At 41.0% G+C, this 16,543-nt stretch overlaps 1 protein-coding gene and 1 pseudogene across 1 annotated transcript in view; both read right to left on the bottom strand.

Moving 5' to 3' along the window:
* The window catches only part of LOC141833581 (anaphase-promoting complex subunit 7), a 52,419-nt gene that overhangs the window by 14,258 nt on the left and 21,618 nt on the right, over positions 1–16,543 (bottom strand). Inside the window, exons 3-5 of the mRNA XM_074721062.1 lie at positions 9,537–9,587; positions 8,651–8,791; positions 8,501–8,563 (exon numbers count right to left, since the gene is read on the bottom strand). Of these exons, the coding sequence (XP_074577163.1) occupies positions 8,501–8,563; positions 8,651–8,791; positions 9,537–9,587 (255 nt within the window). The remainder of the gene's footprint in view (positions 1–8,500; positions 8,564–8,650; positions 8,792–9,536; positions 9,588–16,543) is intronic.
* LOC141833111 (pyruvate kinase isozyme A, chloroplastic-like) lies at positions 10,043–14,724 on the bottom strand (annotated as a pseudogene).

The raw sequence follows: 16,543 nt of genomic DNA, 5'->3' as shown, positions 1-16,543 counted from the left end.
TGCTACACTACTAAATTTTCATTTAGTAAACTTGCCAAAGGATTACTTCTGTTTTAATTTAGGATTTGGGAAAAGGACAACTAATTGGCATACGACATTAAGTCTCACAGATTGTATGAGCTAGATGTGTCTCTAGTCTTTGTCCTTTAGAGACTCCACCACTTCAAGTATAGAATCGCATTAGTCGCCCTAATCTTGAACATTTAAAATAACTGATTTATGGTTTGTCAAACCTTTTTGTCTCTTAAGTGTGATTCTTGTAAATTAGGTAAGCTCCTTATTCTCTAGTAACGTTCATGAGCATATCTATATCTACTCTTTGCTTGAGTTTACCAACGGTCTTCACCTCCGAGCTACACTTTTCTGCTGCTTCACGCCGAGTTGCTGCCTGCCACCTCGAATCTGTTCCAACCTGTAACCTCATCAAACTCCAAAATTCCAAACATAAAACCCGTAAAAACAGGAATCCCAAGCTTACCGATGGAATCAAATAGGAGGGCGAGCTCCTAAGGCGGCGACCTTCGACCTCCCAGGTGGCGAACGGCGATGATGGTGGAGTTGGGATGACGGTCGCAAAGAGGCGCGCGGTGCGAGGAGGAAGCGGTGCAAGGAGGAAGACCCACGACCGTGCAGGGAGGAAGAATCGTGGTCGCGCAGCTTGGAAAAAAGGATGAACAGGGAACCCCAAATCGCGATCTCTATTTCTTGGCGGCGTGCGATCCGTGACGGACGGGTCGGCGTTGTGCAAAATCGGGAACTGGTACTGAGGTCTTGAAACAGAACTCTGCGATACCGTAGGGGCACTAGAGTGCTCCTGCCCGTGAATGTCATATGCAGCTACTGCAGGGAGAGTTATCCTCTGCTGGCGATATGAAAATTGGGCCTTCTGCCCCCCTCTCTGTGATCTCGTTTGACCAAACTGTCCTCCCTGAATAGAAACCCCTGAAGACACATGCTGAACCTTCAGCGAACAATCACGGCTCATGTGTCCAATCAGTTTGTAATAATAGCAAACTGACTGTCCCAAGGAGCAGGCTGATGTAACGTGATCTCTGGACCTACATCGAATACAGTGAGTGTCACTGGCGAACTGCCTCTAGTCCTGTCGAGAAAACCGGGAGCGTCCTGACGAAGATTGTCCTGACTTCTGGGGCTTGCTCAATGCCCCGGAAGCAATCTGACCGGACTCTCTACGACTGCCACGCTGCTGTCCTGTAGCCTGTGGTTGCTGGGTCTGAGCTGAACTCTGAGATGATTGCTTAATTCTCTTTTTATCCCCAAACACCCTCTGCTGGACACACTCTATCAGAAAAGCTCTCTCCAAAGCCTCGCGGTAGGAGGAAATACCAAATCCTGCTATCTTCACCTGAAGATGTTCATCCAACCCCTGAACAAACTGAAGCATACGGGACCTGTCCTCAATGACTAACTTAGGACAAAATCTGACTAACCGATTAAAGTCAACATTGTATTCCATCACTGTGCGACCCTTCTGCTGAAGACCTTGAAAATCCTGACGGCGCGTCATCTGATATGAGAGTGGAAAATACTGACTCTCAAAAATCTCTCTAAATCTCGCCCATGTAATGTGTTGCTCGCCTAGAATCGTACGATGCGTGACCCACTAGATTTCGGCCTTGTCCCGTAAATGGAAGGCAGCCAACTCTACCTTCTCCTACTCGAAGCAAGCCGTATAGAAGAAGGTTCGCTCCACAGTCTCTAACCAAGACTGAGCTGCCCTCGGATCCGTCCCTCTGCAGAATAGCGTGAATCGGCTTTTCAGCGACTCCGCTAATGTTGGAATCCGAGCTCATGCCGCAATCAGATCCGTAGGACAAGTAGGGTTCGCTACTGGAACTGGCAGAATCAAAGGAGCGAGTACTATAGGTGATACCGCTGGAAATCCAGAGGCGAGTGTTGTAGGGGGTGCCGCTGGATAAACCGGGGGAGGTACCTCTAGTGGTGCACTCGGATGTGCTGGGGCCGATACTGCTGCCTAAGTAGCGGCAGGTACCACAGGTGGCACTGCAGGATAAACATAGGTCGGAGCGACTGGAGTTACTGCAGGTGAAGGTGTCTGGTATGCAGTAGCAGACACTGCCGGGTATGCCAGCAAGAGTTGTCGATGGTACATCAGGGTATACGACAGTAGGGACTGCCTGGTATATAGTAGGCACCGCTGGAGGAGGTGTCTGGTATGCATCGTGCACTGCTGGAGAAGGTGTCTGGTATGCTGTAGGCACCGCTGGCGTTGGTGCTGGATACGCACCAGCAGAAACTGCTAGTGGAGGTACCGGGTATGTAGCAGCGGGGGCTGCTGGTGGTACCTCAGTGTATACGACAGCAGGGGCTGCCTGGTATATAGTAGGCACCGCTGGTAGGACAGTGAACACTGCCGGAGTGGGTACCTCTGGGGGTACGAAGAAGAGACCCTCGAAGACTGAGAGCCCAAGGCACCCGCAATACCATGAGAAGTCTGTCCCTGAGAGACAGGCTCAACCTCAGTAGGCCCCTCTGGTGGCTCGGCTATCAGAGATTTGAACGCTCTCTTACGTGGCCGTCCTGCACCACGTCTCCGCGCAAGAGCATTTTTTCCCTGAGTCATATATGTAAAAAAATTATTACTAAGTATTACCAAAGGTACAAAGTTGCTAGATTAGACATTTTACCTATTGCCGTCTGGAGATGCCCTATCGCCGCCTAGTCCCAAAACATGACCTTGTCGCAATAACGACTCCAAACCAAAAATCCGGAACACCAAAACTGAAAGGCATCACATAGCTTTTCTCTGATACCAATTTTTTTGGTATCAGAGCTAGGTTTTCCGAGTCATTCGGTGTTTACGGATTTTCGGAGTTGATCTGATATCAAAAAAATTGGTATCAGAGAAAAGGTATATGATGCCTTTAGGTTTTGGTGCTCCGGATTTTTAGTTTGGAGTCGTTATTGCGACAAGGTCATGTTTTGGGACTAGGCGGCGACAAGGCATCTCTAAACGGCAATAGGTAAAATATCTAATCTAGCAACTTTGTACCTTTGGTAATACTTGGTAATAATTTTTTTACAGATATGACTCGGGAAAAAATGCTCCTGCGCAGAGACGTGGTGCAGGACGGCCACGTAAGAGAACGTTCGAGTCTCTGATGGCCGAGCCACCAGACTACCAGAGGGGCCTACAGAGGTTGAGCCTGTCTCTCAGGGACAGACTTCTCATGGTATTGCGGGTGCCTAGAACTCTCAGTCTCCAGGGGTCTCTTCTTCGTACCCATGTGGACCCCGCAATACCCCCTGCAGCAACCAACATACCCCCCAGAGGTACCTACTCCGACAGTGTTCACTGTCCCACCGAATGGTACCTCCTCTAGCGGTGCCTACTGTATACCAGGAAGTCTCTGCTGCCGTATACCCTGATGTACCACCGGCAGCCCTTGTTTCTGCATACCCGGCACATCCACCGACAGTACTTGCTACTGCATACCAGGCATCTCCACCTGCAATAACTTCAGTCGCTCCGGCCTACGTTTATCCTACAGTGCCACCTGCGGTACCTGCCCATACTTATGCAGCAGTACCGGCCCCAGCACATTCGAGTGCACCACCAGAGGTACCTCCCCCGATTTATCCAGCGACACCCCCTACAGCACTCGCCTCTGGATTTTCAGTGGTACCCCCCCAACCCATAGTACACGCTCCTTTAGTTCCACCAGTTCCAGTGGCGAACCCAACTCATCCTACGGATCTGATTGCGGCACAAGCTCGGATTCCAACATTAGCGGAGTCACTTAAAAGTCGATTCACGCTATTCTGTGGAGGGACGAATCTGAGGGCAACTCAGTCTTGGTTAGAGACTGTGGAGCGAACCTTGTTCTATACGACTTGCTCCGAGTGAGAGAAGGTAGAGTTGGCTGCCTTCTATTTACGGGACGAGGTTAAAATCTGATGGGCCACACAGTGTACGATCCTAAGCGAGCAACACATTACATAGGCAAGATTTTAGGGAGATTTTTGAGATGTAGTATTTTCCACTGTCATATCAGATGACGTGCCGTCAGGATTTTCAGGGTCTTCAGCAGAAGGTCGCACAGTGATGGAATACAATGCTGACTTTAATCGGTTAGCCAGATTTTGTCCTAAGTTAGTTGCTGAGGACAGGTCTCGTATGCTTCAGTTTGTCCATGGGCTGGATGGACATCTTCAGGTGAAGATAGCAGGATTTGGCATTTCATCCTACCGTGAGGCTTTGGATAGAGATCTTCTGATAGAGTCTGCCCACAGAGGGCGTTTGGGGATAAAAAGAGAATTAAGCAATCATCTCAGAGTTCAGCTCAGACCCAGCAGCCACAGGCTACAGGACAGCAGCGTGGTGATCGTAGAGAGTCCGATCAGATTGCTTCCGGGGCATCGAGCAAGCCCCAGAAGTTAGGACAATCTTCATCAGGATGCTCCCGATTTTCCCGACAGGACCAGAGGCAGTCCGCAAGTGACACTCACTGTACTCGATGTGGGTCCAGAGATCACGTTACATCAGCCTGCTCTCTGGGACAATCAGTTTGCTATTATTGCAAACTGCCTGGACACATGAGCCGTGATTGTTCGCTGAAGGCTCGGCACGTGTCTTCAGGGGTTTCTATTCAGGGAGGACAATTTGGTCAAACGAGATCACAGAGAGGGGGCAGAAGACCCAATCTTCACATCGCCAACATAGGATAACTCCCCCTGCAATAGCTGCATATGGCATGCACGGACAGGAGTACTCCAGTGCCCCTACGGTATCGCAGAGTTATGTTTCGAGACCTCAATATCAGGCTCATGTTCAGTACCAGTTCTCGATTTTGCGCAACGCCGGACCATCGGTCACGAATCGCACGCCGCCAAGAAATAGAGATCGTGATTTGAGGTTCCCTGTTCATCCTCTTTTCCAAGCGCGCGACCACGATTCTTCCTCCCCGCGCGGTCGTAATTCTTCCTACCACACCGCTTCCTCCTCGCGTCGCGCCTCCTTGCGATTGCCCTTCCAGCCGATCGTCATCCCAACTCCACCTTGGAAGGTCATTGTTCGCCGCTGTGGGAGGTCGCCGCTCGCCGCCTTAGGAGCTCGTCGTCGTGTTTGATTCCATCGGTAAGCTTGGGATTCCTGTTTTTACAAGTTTTATGTTTGGATTTTTAGAGTTTGATGAGGTTACAGGTTGGAACGGATCCGAGGTGGCAGGCAGCAACCCGGCGTGAAGCAGTAAGAAAGCATAGATCGGAGGTGAAGACCGTTGGTAAACTCAAGCAAAGAGTAGATATAGATATGTTCATGAACACTACTAAAGAATAAGGAGCTTACCTAATTTACAAGAATCACACTTAAAAGACAAAAAGGTTAGACAAACCATAAACCAGTTATTTTAAATGTTCAAGATTAGGGCTACTAATGTGATTCTATACTTAAAGTGGTGGAGTCTCTAAAGGACAAAGACTAAAGACACATCTAGCTCATACAATCTGTGAGACTCAATGTCGTATGATAATTAGTTGTCCTTTTCCCAAATCTTAAATTAAAACAGAAATAACCCTTTGGCAAGTTTACTAAATGAAAATTTAGTAGTGTAGCATTGGTAGGAAATGCTAGTGGCATGAGAGATGAGAAAGAAGATGTGTTAATAAAAATGTGGTTAACATCTCCAAATTCTAGTTGCGTTGGGGATATTTTGGATTTTCTTGGTTTTAATTTCCGAACTGGTTTGAAACAACAGTTTAACTAGGTTGGTTAAACATGGGTTGAGGTTAGTTGTATTAATTGATTAATATAACTAATCAGTTAATTGGATTCTAGTGTTGATCGAATCACGGTTGGATTAGTTTAACTCTGGGTTAGGTTAATTTGGTTGGGGTTAAACTCAATCTTAAAATCGGCTAGGGTTTTATTTGATGGGAAAATTTATATATCGTTGTATTTATGAATGTTATTTATTCTAATTTCAGGACATTGAACCGGATTTCTAGACGAAGGTTCTCTTCTGACACGGACTACTTTCTGAAGGCGGGTATCTTTGACTTATCTCTTTAAGATATGTCATTTTGATATGTATAGTTCTACTATAGCTAGTAGTAATTTCTATGTTTTTATATCTACCCTGGTATGTCACTACTTGGTACATGTTATGTCATTTTTATTTGTTACTCGTTTAATTCTATATTATCTTGATACTTGTCATATATATATATATATTCATCAGAGTAGTGACATATTGTTCCTTACTGGGCATTGATTAGCTACTAGTTATACCTTGCATGTATACCTAGACTTATGATACTAAAATCATTTGACATGCCCAAAATGGTGCATATTATATGGAGGCATAGATTGGTAGGTGTTGCATACATTAGTGTCATGCACCATCCTTGCATGATTGCATACTAGCGATCATCGTCTCCTATATAGTCTGAGCCCGTCGCCAGTTACATAATCTGCACCCACTGTCACTCACGGGTTAGTGGTACATCAGGAGTGTGTGTGCAGTTGCTCTGTCAGGACTCCACTCGGCCGCTCAGGGGTAGTGGTGTCGTAGCGTGGTAGCATACAGGGATCCCTCCTCCTTACTGTGAGACGAGGAGATGAGAGCGATGCTCCCCCATGTGATTTGGGGTAGGAGGATAGGTGTACTCCGCCAGCATCATGTCCACTCGGTCACGCAGGAGCAGTGATGGCAGAGTGCACAGTTGTCATAGCCCTACCCACTCGACCTCACTATTGTCGGTGACGGTGGCTAACTGGCGTCAGGGGTGACCATGCCATTGAATCATGTGCATAATGCATGGATTGCATTTGTTTATGCTTGCTACTGCATTTTTTTTTGCTGCATATGTTTGACATGCACATACAGGAGGCCTTATACATTTGGTTTGGCGACCTTGCATCTGTTTGCATGGTTCGTGTCATTGTGTCGGAATAGGCGATTCAGGTAAGTATAGCTGTTCTGTAGTTTCAATTTGTGTATTTCTTACTACCTCTCAGGAGACTGTACTGGCATGATTATTACTGCTAGGGATGGTTTATCATGCATGTCTGCTAGATATCCACTGAGTTCATTGAATTCATCCCATTGGTTTTAATCTTTTCAAGATGACGTATGTCTGGCCGCGCTGCTAGTCCCCTGTCGAGATGACTTCGACTATTTTGGTTTTGTTTATGTTATCAGTATTTATGTTTCAGAACTTGTTCTATATCGTGTGGATTTTCATATACATGTTCGGTTTTGGTGTGCATGTTATAGATTACTGGTTATAACCGTGTGGGTCTTATTCACATAGTTTAGTACTAGTTATGTATTTTGTCATGTATGGATTGTAGTCGTGTAGGCCTTATTGTGGCCGTGTAGGGCTTATGATATATGTGTTCAGGGAAATTGAATTGTTACAGGGAAGATGTTGCCGAAATTTTCGGACAGTCGTCTCCCGGGACGTGACAGCATTGGTACAGGGCGGTGTCAACCATGTGCCAATGCTATCGACCAAGATTTCAAATACTGTTTTGGTACCGTGTTCCAGTGGCAAGCCATGCCGACAACCATATTGTGTGTTGGTACAGCTTGGTGTCAATCGACATCAGTCAAAGAGAAAAGAAATAAAGAAAATTTCATACTAAGGTATATATCCTCTCCCATCACAACAACTAAATGAGCCCTGAATGAAGATAATCACAAGAAGCAGCAGAAGTAGAGAGAAGCTCCATAGAAAATGTTAATAGGAAAACATAATCATAGCAGCTACTCTCATCAAGTCATCATATAGGTAATGTTGTAGGCTTCATGAACCAAATTTAAAACACAGCTATTTCAAACCCATATCACTACTAAGCTGAATATAGAATTTAGCTTTGTCTATATGGCATTTGGGTTGGGACCTCAGTCTGTCCGTCCTGTGAACTTCCTTTCAACTGGGTCAATTTTAGATGTGCTTGTGAAGTTATTGTCTTAGGTGAAATAAATGCACAAAAGGTAAGTGAATGCATCTCCTTCCAAACAAGCTGTCTGCACAGTCATCTTGCTTTTATCACTGATTAGAATTTTGATTATAAGATAAATCAAAATGTTAATTTAAAAAACCACTGCCTTCGTGTTTGATCCCAACATTTTTCTCACCTTGTAGCGAGCACTTTACAAGTTTATGGTTATAATCACCAAAATAAAATAACTCTCTTTTCCACATCAACAAAATATTTCCTAGGCATATAGCGACTTTTTTGCAGAATTATAACTGTGCAAAAATATCATAACACAAAATACCACTTGCACTGATGGTCTTTGCAGTTCGCATAATTAACAAATTGGTCCAGGCTTTAAAAATAACTCATCTAAAATGGTTAGCAGAGTCTATAATTGAACCAAATAAAATAAAATTTTCAACCTTCCACGCTGTGATAAAATTAATTATGTTTGTGAAATTGTTCTCAAGGTCACATACAATAATCTAAAGAATGTCAGAACAAAAAAGTATAGAGAAGTTTAGGGAAAACCTCTACAAGAGCAGCACGGTTTTCATTGAGTGCACAATGACAAAGTGTAATTTTAAACTTCACCTGCCAAGAAGAAGATCATCATCACTGATGAAAATTCTTTTCTTACAGACAAAGGTATTCAGACTATGGATTATAAAGGAGGCTAACCTCATTTTCATTGATTGGAGAACCATTCATAGAACTCGGTGATGATGACCTACTACTTGATGTAGAAAATGAACTTCTTGAATTGTTCATCGATTGTTTGGAAATAACTTTGCAATGTTGAAGTGCTTGCTTGTACATATTCTGTAAATAAACCAAAATCGAGCAAGTATGAAACAATGTTATCATACACAAAATATACCCCTAGTACTGCAGAAAACCCTAGTAACTTCATGAACAAAGAAACAACCTAAGTGAATCTGGATTACCTTAAATTATTTTAACATGATGGCAGTTACTAAACCATCATGTCAAGAAAAGACACTAAAATAGACAACAGCATAAAATAGTTACAACACCATCTTTGCTACCTTCATCAATTGTTTCAGAACTTCAACTAGTATTAACCTGCAAATACATCTAAAGACTCTAATAGCAAGGAGAAGAAGAGTAATTTTGATATTGTTATGAAAAGTAGTACACAGAAAAAAAAGAGCAGAACCATAGAGCTCCATCCAGAAACAATTTTAAAAACTAGACTTATATTGAGGTCTCTGTAGATTGAGTAGAGAGGTGAAGGTGGCAGATGAGACCAAAAAGAACATCACATTTACATTCATGGTTTGAATTATATTTGCACTACAAAATTATCACAAAATCTATAAAAGAGACAAATAACCAGTACGATATTCTTGTTAACGTACTATGTAATCCAAGATGGATTAGGGAAACTAGTATGCATGTTCCAATGTAAGTTTTATTATATTTTCCAAATGGAGATAAGAAATCTGTTTCATATCAAACTTTATTGTTCAAATTTTGCATTAGATAGGTTCCACAGTGATAGCATATAAAATAAGCATCTCCTGGAACAAGTACTAATAGTTACCAGGGCCCTACGAAATTCTTTCTCCCCATATAAAGCATCCCCTTGAAGAACCTATAATACAAGAAAAGTGGCTGATCAAAATCTTAAGCTGCAGAGAAATGAAATAAGTTATTACATGTTAAACAAATGTTTTCAGCAAAAGCCAACATTTGTCAAGCATTAATATGTCAAACAAATGTGTTGCCAAGTATTGACATGCTGAAATTGCAATTGGGTGACCAATTTTCCAAAAAGCTTATGGCACTGTTTGGGAGAAGAAAGATTTTTAATTTTTCATAGTCCATGGAAAGAAGATTTTGAGAAATGAAAAACTGATTTCAGTTTTCAAATCTTAAAAATTCAAAAAAAAAAGATATATAAATCAAAAAATGATTTTATAAAATTGAGAATTATATATTTATATATATATTCACTTATAATGTTGCATTGTTTTGCAAATAATTTGGGAAACCCAACACAAAACTAGCTGTGTCATTATGTATCAAAATGCATCGAATGTCAGCATGTTACATGGGTTTACCCATTGTGGCAGCCGAACTACATATGTTCTCTGAAACTTTATCACAAAATGAAGATGAAATATCTGGAAGATCAATCCCCTCGTGTCGCTTCTCTTCTCTCCACCATCTTTCAATGCGTAGGCTTACACTTCTAAGCACAGTTAATGCCTTATCTGGATACTGGCCCATAGCTGACTCACCTGAGAGCATCAGAGCATCTGCCCTCTGTTTGACTGCCTCTGACACATCAGCAACTTCAGCTCTAGTTGGTGTTGGATACTCGATCATAGATTCCAGAAGCTGAGAAGCTACAATTACAGGTTTGTTAAGCTGTTGGCACAACTTAACAATTTTTTGCTGAGCTGAAGGGACTTCTTCTAGAGGAATTTGAGAACCCATGTCTCCTCTGGGCTATCATTGTTCCATCTGATGCACGGATGATCTCTTCTAGATTTTTCAACGAATCAAAACTCTCAATCTTTGCAATCACCGCGATTTCACTGAAATATGCAGTATAAGCTATCACATAAGAATGTATTATTGCTTTATAACAGAGCTATATTCATATCGATTATGCTTCAAGTTAACATTTATCAAAACAATGCACACCTGATACACTCCCAAAATATACTTAGTTGGTTTTGCTTCAAGATTGATCTTTCTAGTACAATTCTCTTCCTCACTTAGAGTGCTCATCCTCCATGGTACACAGAGACAAGGAAACTAGATACTAGTGAATATGCACTAATATAAGTGCTATGAAAAATGAACATGTGCCGCTTGTACCATTCTTATGTAAGGTTGAAAAATCAAATAACAGTCAAAAAACACAATGTTACCCAAGACAAGAAAATTCACCCACTACGAAGCCATGCTACATTAGAAAGATAACATTTTAAAGTTCTCATTCACCCTCAACATGAAAATGCTCTAACCACTGGGAGTGGAGTTTTCTATCCATGAAAATTTCCTATCTGGCAATGTGACGGTCCATGCATTGGCACAAATCTGCTAAGCAGATCTACAGATTTGATATTTATCCTCTATTATTTTCTTCAAAAAATGAATGGAGACTCATATTTGATACTGCGTTAACCTTTCTTTCTTCCAACTTTTCCCAATATTTTTTGGTGCCAGAATCATTAAGCCAACAAGCTAAGGATTTAGTCATGGAAGTCTCGAAAAGTGCTCTCAATGTATATTAATGTAAATCCTCTAACTTGTAAAGTTTCACCAATGTTAAAAATAATGATCATCAAAGGCATCAATCGTTTTAACTTATACTGAACCACCAAAACTTCAATGGGACTTTTTTTCCATAAAGAAAAGAGAGAATTGTGCAATTACAAATATGTACCAGAAATCTAAGTGAGTTGACCCCAAGTAGTTGGAGCAAAAGCAGTTGATGATAATGATGAGGTGTAAGAACTATAGATGAAATTTATGTCACAGAATTTTAATACAAACATGAAGGCAAATAAATTGTTTTTGAAATCATAGGACGGGTTGTGTTGACATAAGTGAATTTTAGTTGAGGAATATGGCACAAACAAGCATGCACAAATGCTCTCAATTACATTTGCAAATCCATAATAAGCCATAAGCTCCGAGTCTTGGATCCAAGGGCAAAGCCTAAAATAATATCCTTTTTTGACCATCTATATAGTTTAAAAAGATTAGCTAGTAGCACTTGGTCTATAGAAGAATAAAAAGAAGTACATTTTTGAAAAAATTAAAAAACAAAGGATGTAAAGAAAGGGGAAAAGGGCAAAAAAACCTATTTACTTGTCATGACATCTTGCAGCTATATAGCTCTTGAGATGATTTATGACATCTGCAGACTTGACAAAGGAAACTGCAATGAAGTCCACACCCTCAGATATTGCATTGTCAATATCAAGCCAATCCTGCACATATCCATGTCATCAACACAAGGATGCAGAATAGTAATGAATTTTGACAGAGGTAATTCGGTAGTTAATTTTTGTTGCCAGTAATCACCTATCTTTGTATCAGTATTTTCACTTATCTAGATCTGATCACAAAAAAAATTATCAGCTAAACTCTGAAGATGATTTTGCTTTTCTTGTCCCAGTTATAAGGAAATATTCGCCACAACATTTCATCACTGACCAATTGCATGACATCATTTAAAAATATGATTTACTCTAACACCACTGCAAAGATTATACATGTTTTCATATGCTCATTATCTGACTCAATCTACCGGAATGAACTTACAATCATAAGATTGCTACAGATTAAAATGCTTCAGGTCTTATGCAAAAGAACAACAAACTTAGATGATCCAATGATGATGTTGAAAGGCAATCTTTTATGTGCTTTTGTAGTCTCAGAAAAGAGAATATCTTCCACCAAGGTTTAATGGTGGTTTTCATGACTGTTTTTGATAATCACTACTCATTTTGCTCATCTAATCAATAAAGGAATTACTTAAGATAATTGTAAGATTCAAATGAACATCAAAATGCAAGCTTGAGAACAAATAGATCAGGTGATGTTTTCCTTTTTAAAAACATAAAGTAAAATTTAATTTGCAATTTCAGAACCCTTTCTCAACCTGTAAGAGCATAATGCATATACTCACAAATGAAGTTTAAGACCCTTTCTAAACTGATAATTGGAGTTAAAAAAATTTCCACAAGTAACCAAATTGAGTGGACACCTACAAGGAGATGCACAAACCTTAGAAGAAATTGTAGGAAGCATTGCATTACGTTCTTGGACCAATCTTCCATTCCTCCGAAAAGTAAGATTAGCACGTGGCAACAACAATCCAGGATCAGTGCACTGGCATTTTACATCTGGACCAATCTTTTCAATCACCTCAAACCTAACCATTCCTCCATCCACGAGAAGTTCATCGCCAACACTAACATCTGCATTAGGAGCAAATAGACATGAGAGACCAAATGATATAATGACCTCCACTTATCAAAAGGGGAAACAAAGAAATTTTGTCTTCAACCTTCAGCAAAGCCATCATAATTCACAGTGATGGTCCTTTCTGGAAGTGGTGCATCAAAAGCTCTTACATTAAATATCCAAATCTCTCCGTCCTGTATCAGATAGAATGTTTTCTAGGTTAGTGTCACATGAGTCCAACTTAACCAATTTAGTCCCTATGAATTTTCAACATGGAAAAAATTGGATTAGAAAATCATTTTGATTTTATTCAGATCACTAATTACTTGAGTCCATATAGTTATTTTTTGGATAATAACAATGATGAACTCGCTTACAGTCTGATACTTATTTTGCATTATGTACTGGTTGCATATGATTCATGAGAATCAACAAATTGCAAGGAACCTAAGCCTTGGTTTGAAATAAATGTAAGGATGAAATGAGTAACATAGACCTAACAATTCAGCTTGAAATTCTTTTGCATGGTTCTGGATTAACAACTCTGCTTGACAGGTTCGTACATGGATTGATGATACATAGGAATGCCTCATCTCATTCCATGCAAAGTGATGGCACGGATTCAAAATATTGCATCGCATGGCTAGAACCATACATTATTTCCACCTACATGGGACAAGCTCGATGATACACAAAATGCACAATTCAGATGATGTCTTTTTGCATGTCCATCTGATCCACATGATACTAAGAAGAATAAACACTTTGCATGTTCAGTTACTTATGAACCCATATGAGGCCTGGAATTTTGAATAGAAAATTTTTTTAGACAAGCACTATATTCATATCAATGGATACCCTTGATGCAGATCTTGTGAACTTTGTTCGTGTAAAATATTAAGGGATACAATGGCAAATCAGCCGTTTTCCCTTCATCCTTTACCAATGGGTGCAAATAAGACCCCTAACTCCTCTAGTTTTCATCTATCCCCAAAAGATAAAATTCTTCAACTCATCACATTGCCGAATTGATGACTTTGTTTAGATTTGCAAGCATGTTTAAAATTCTACAAGCTTATTAGACTAATTGTTGACAAATAAACGAGTACACTTTTCTTGAGCAAAGGATTGAACATAATGACAATGAGGAATAACAGGCATATAATGAGGAATAACAGGCATATGAAATTGAACTCCCTAAATACGGAAAACATTTACAAAACTTCACGATGCTCATTTCTTGCATTATCTAAATGCCGGAGTGGAACAAAGGAGAAAATTACGAGCATAAACCTTACCTCGGCCTTTACAGAGGCGGTTCCATCGAGATCACCCATGTGAATCTCACTCCCCTCGGTGTCCACCATCACAGCCACGGCGAACCCCTTCTCCTCGTTGAGGCGGCGGACCTTTCGGATGACCTGGCGGTGCCACTCTCGGGTGCCGTGGCACATGTTCACCCTGGCGACGTTCATTCCTCCGACGGCGAGCGCCTCGATCTGGTCGGCGGAGCAGGTGGCGGGGCCAATGGTGCAGACCAGCTTGGTCCGCCTCGTGCTCCGGAAGCCATTCTCCCTGAGCTCCGCCTCGGTAATGGCGTCAACATCGATGGATGCAGCGCCTCCGTCGGAGGGGACGAGGCCCAGATCGGGAAGGGAGGAGGCGGAGGCGGCGGCGGAGGCGCGAAGGGAGAGGGGGCGAGAGCGGGTACAGCGGAGGGAGGGGAGTGGGAAAATCGCAGGCTTGGTGGAGGAGATCGTCGGGAGAGAAGGGGAGCGAACGGGAGGCGAGAGGAGGTGGTGGGTTCAAAGTCTGAGTATATATTCACTTTAAATTATGACATAATAAGTTGAAAGTGTTTCATATAAGACATTATTACAGCTTGTGAAGTAGCAAACGAAGAGGTTTAGATCAGGAAGTTCATCACTGAACTTAGAGTTGTTTCAATCATTGTTGAAGCATTACTTGCTTACTACGACAATAATGGAGCAATTGTGTAGGTGATGGAACCTAGGTCTCACATTTGATCCAAACATATATTTCGGCACTATTAACTGATCAAAAAGATCATCAGTAGAAGAGAAATACAAATCAAAAAGATTCTCACTAAAAGGAACCTTGTGACCCTTTAATCTTTGTATACGCCTCTTTTTACAAAGAGTAGTGAATCCTCTATGGGCTATTCAAATACCTTCGGACACTTCGACTTATACCCAATCATCCCGGGTCCACATCTCCTCGGAGATGTTTGCTTAAGATGTTAAAATATAAGCCTCCATGACCAAGGTGACTTGAATACCATAAGTCAAAGGAAACTCATACTTAGCTGCACTGAGATCTTCATTGGCATATGTATCGAATCATATGAAGTCTCATGACAAGTCACTCCAACGAACTAATTACTTTTAATCAACATCCATGTTTAACTCTTAACATCCAATGTTTTCAACTAGTAAGAACAGCTGCTTGACAAATTAAAGAGTTTAAAATGTGTTAGTCTCAACAGAATCAATGACGTTCATGTTCATCAAATCATCGACTAAGGATAATTTTAATACATTTATAATTGCACATGTAGAAATGCTCACAAGTTGTGATCCAATCACAAATTCTCTCATGCTATGAATTATATTGAGGACATTCAGTAAATAAGTCTAAGATCCAATTAAACATATGAAAAATATACACTTAAATAGTGAATTTTTATTTATTTAATAAACAGTACAACTATAAGGCGATTGCCTTAGAGTACCTCTCAAATATAACAACAGGGACACTCGAAATTGGTGTAACCACCAATTGAGCGTATTTGTATTTTTTTGTTCGATTTCTAAATTTTTATATGTAGGTAGAAGTGGTGCAATCACCTCTTCTGACAAATTTTTTAAATTTTTATAATTACTTGAAGTTGGTGCAAAGACCACTCAAACAGTTTTATTTTCGTAAACTTAGTTTTTTTTCTCTGCACTACTAATCTAAGAACGAGTCTTGGAACATCTTTTCTTATTTTTTATATGTGTGAGATTTTCTCTAATGACCCATCAAGAAGGATACAACACAACACTTACCACACCTCTTCTTTGAGGAAGACTTCGATTATTAGAAGGACCGAATGGAGTACCATCTGAAAACTCAGGTAGAAATGTAAATAATGATTCAAATCAGATTCACTATCCCTACCGACGAAGGAGTCCCAATAGCCTACAACAAATGAGATTCACAAACAAAGAAGAAGATCTGTTGGGATGCAATCAAAGTCTCACATTGGAAATACAAATGCCTTAAGTGGCAAATTTTACCCTACTGATCCGACATTTGATGCACAAGTCGTGCTTGCACACGAGTCAACTTAGTTCAATGCAATCTAGGCCTTGGATTTGCACCCCCTTGCACACCCACGCGTGAGAGAGAGCCTTTTCCCATGCATTCGTTCACAACATACATGCTTGTGCAATAATATAAACCAACCATCTAGCTATAAAACTCTCAATATGAGACTACAATCCCATGGAGTCTCTTTCTTCCATCCACATTTTTATTTACATTTCTAACATTTTTTAGTGAAAATTATGAATTTTTATGCCAATTATTTTGGTTAATATGTATAAGTGTGAAAGCAAG

The sequence above is a fragment of the Curcuma longa genome, chromosome 8 (assembly GCF_044706935.1).
Source record: "Curcuma longa cultivar G26 ecotype Majalengka, Jawa Barat chromosome 8, ITB_CL_G26_1.1, whole genome shotgun sequence".
In the NCBI taxonomy this organism is placed as follows: Eukaryota; Viridiplantae; Streptophyta; class Magnoliopsida; order Zingiberales; family Zingiberaceae; genus Curcuma; species Curcuma longa.
The sequence above is the reverse complement of the archived record's forward strand: the minus strand, read 5'-3'. Positions and strand labels throughout refer to the sequence as shown.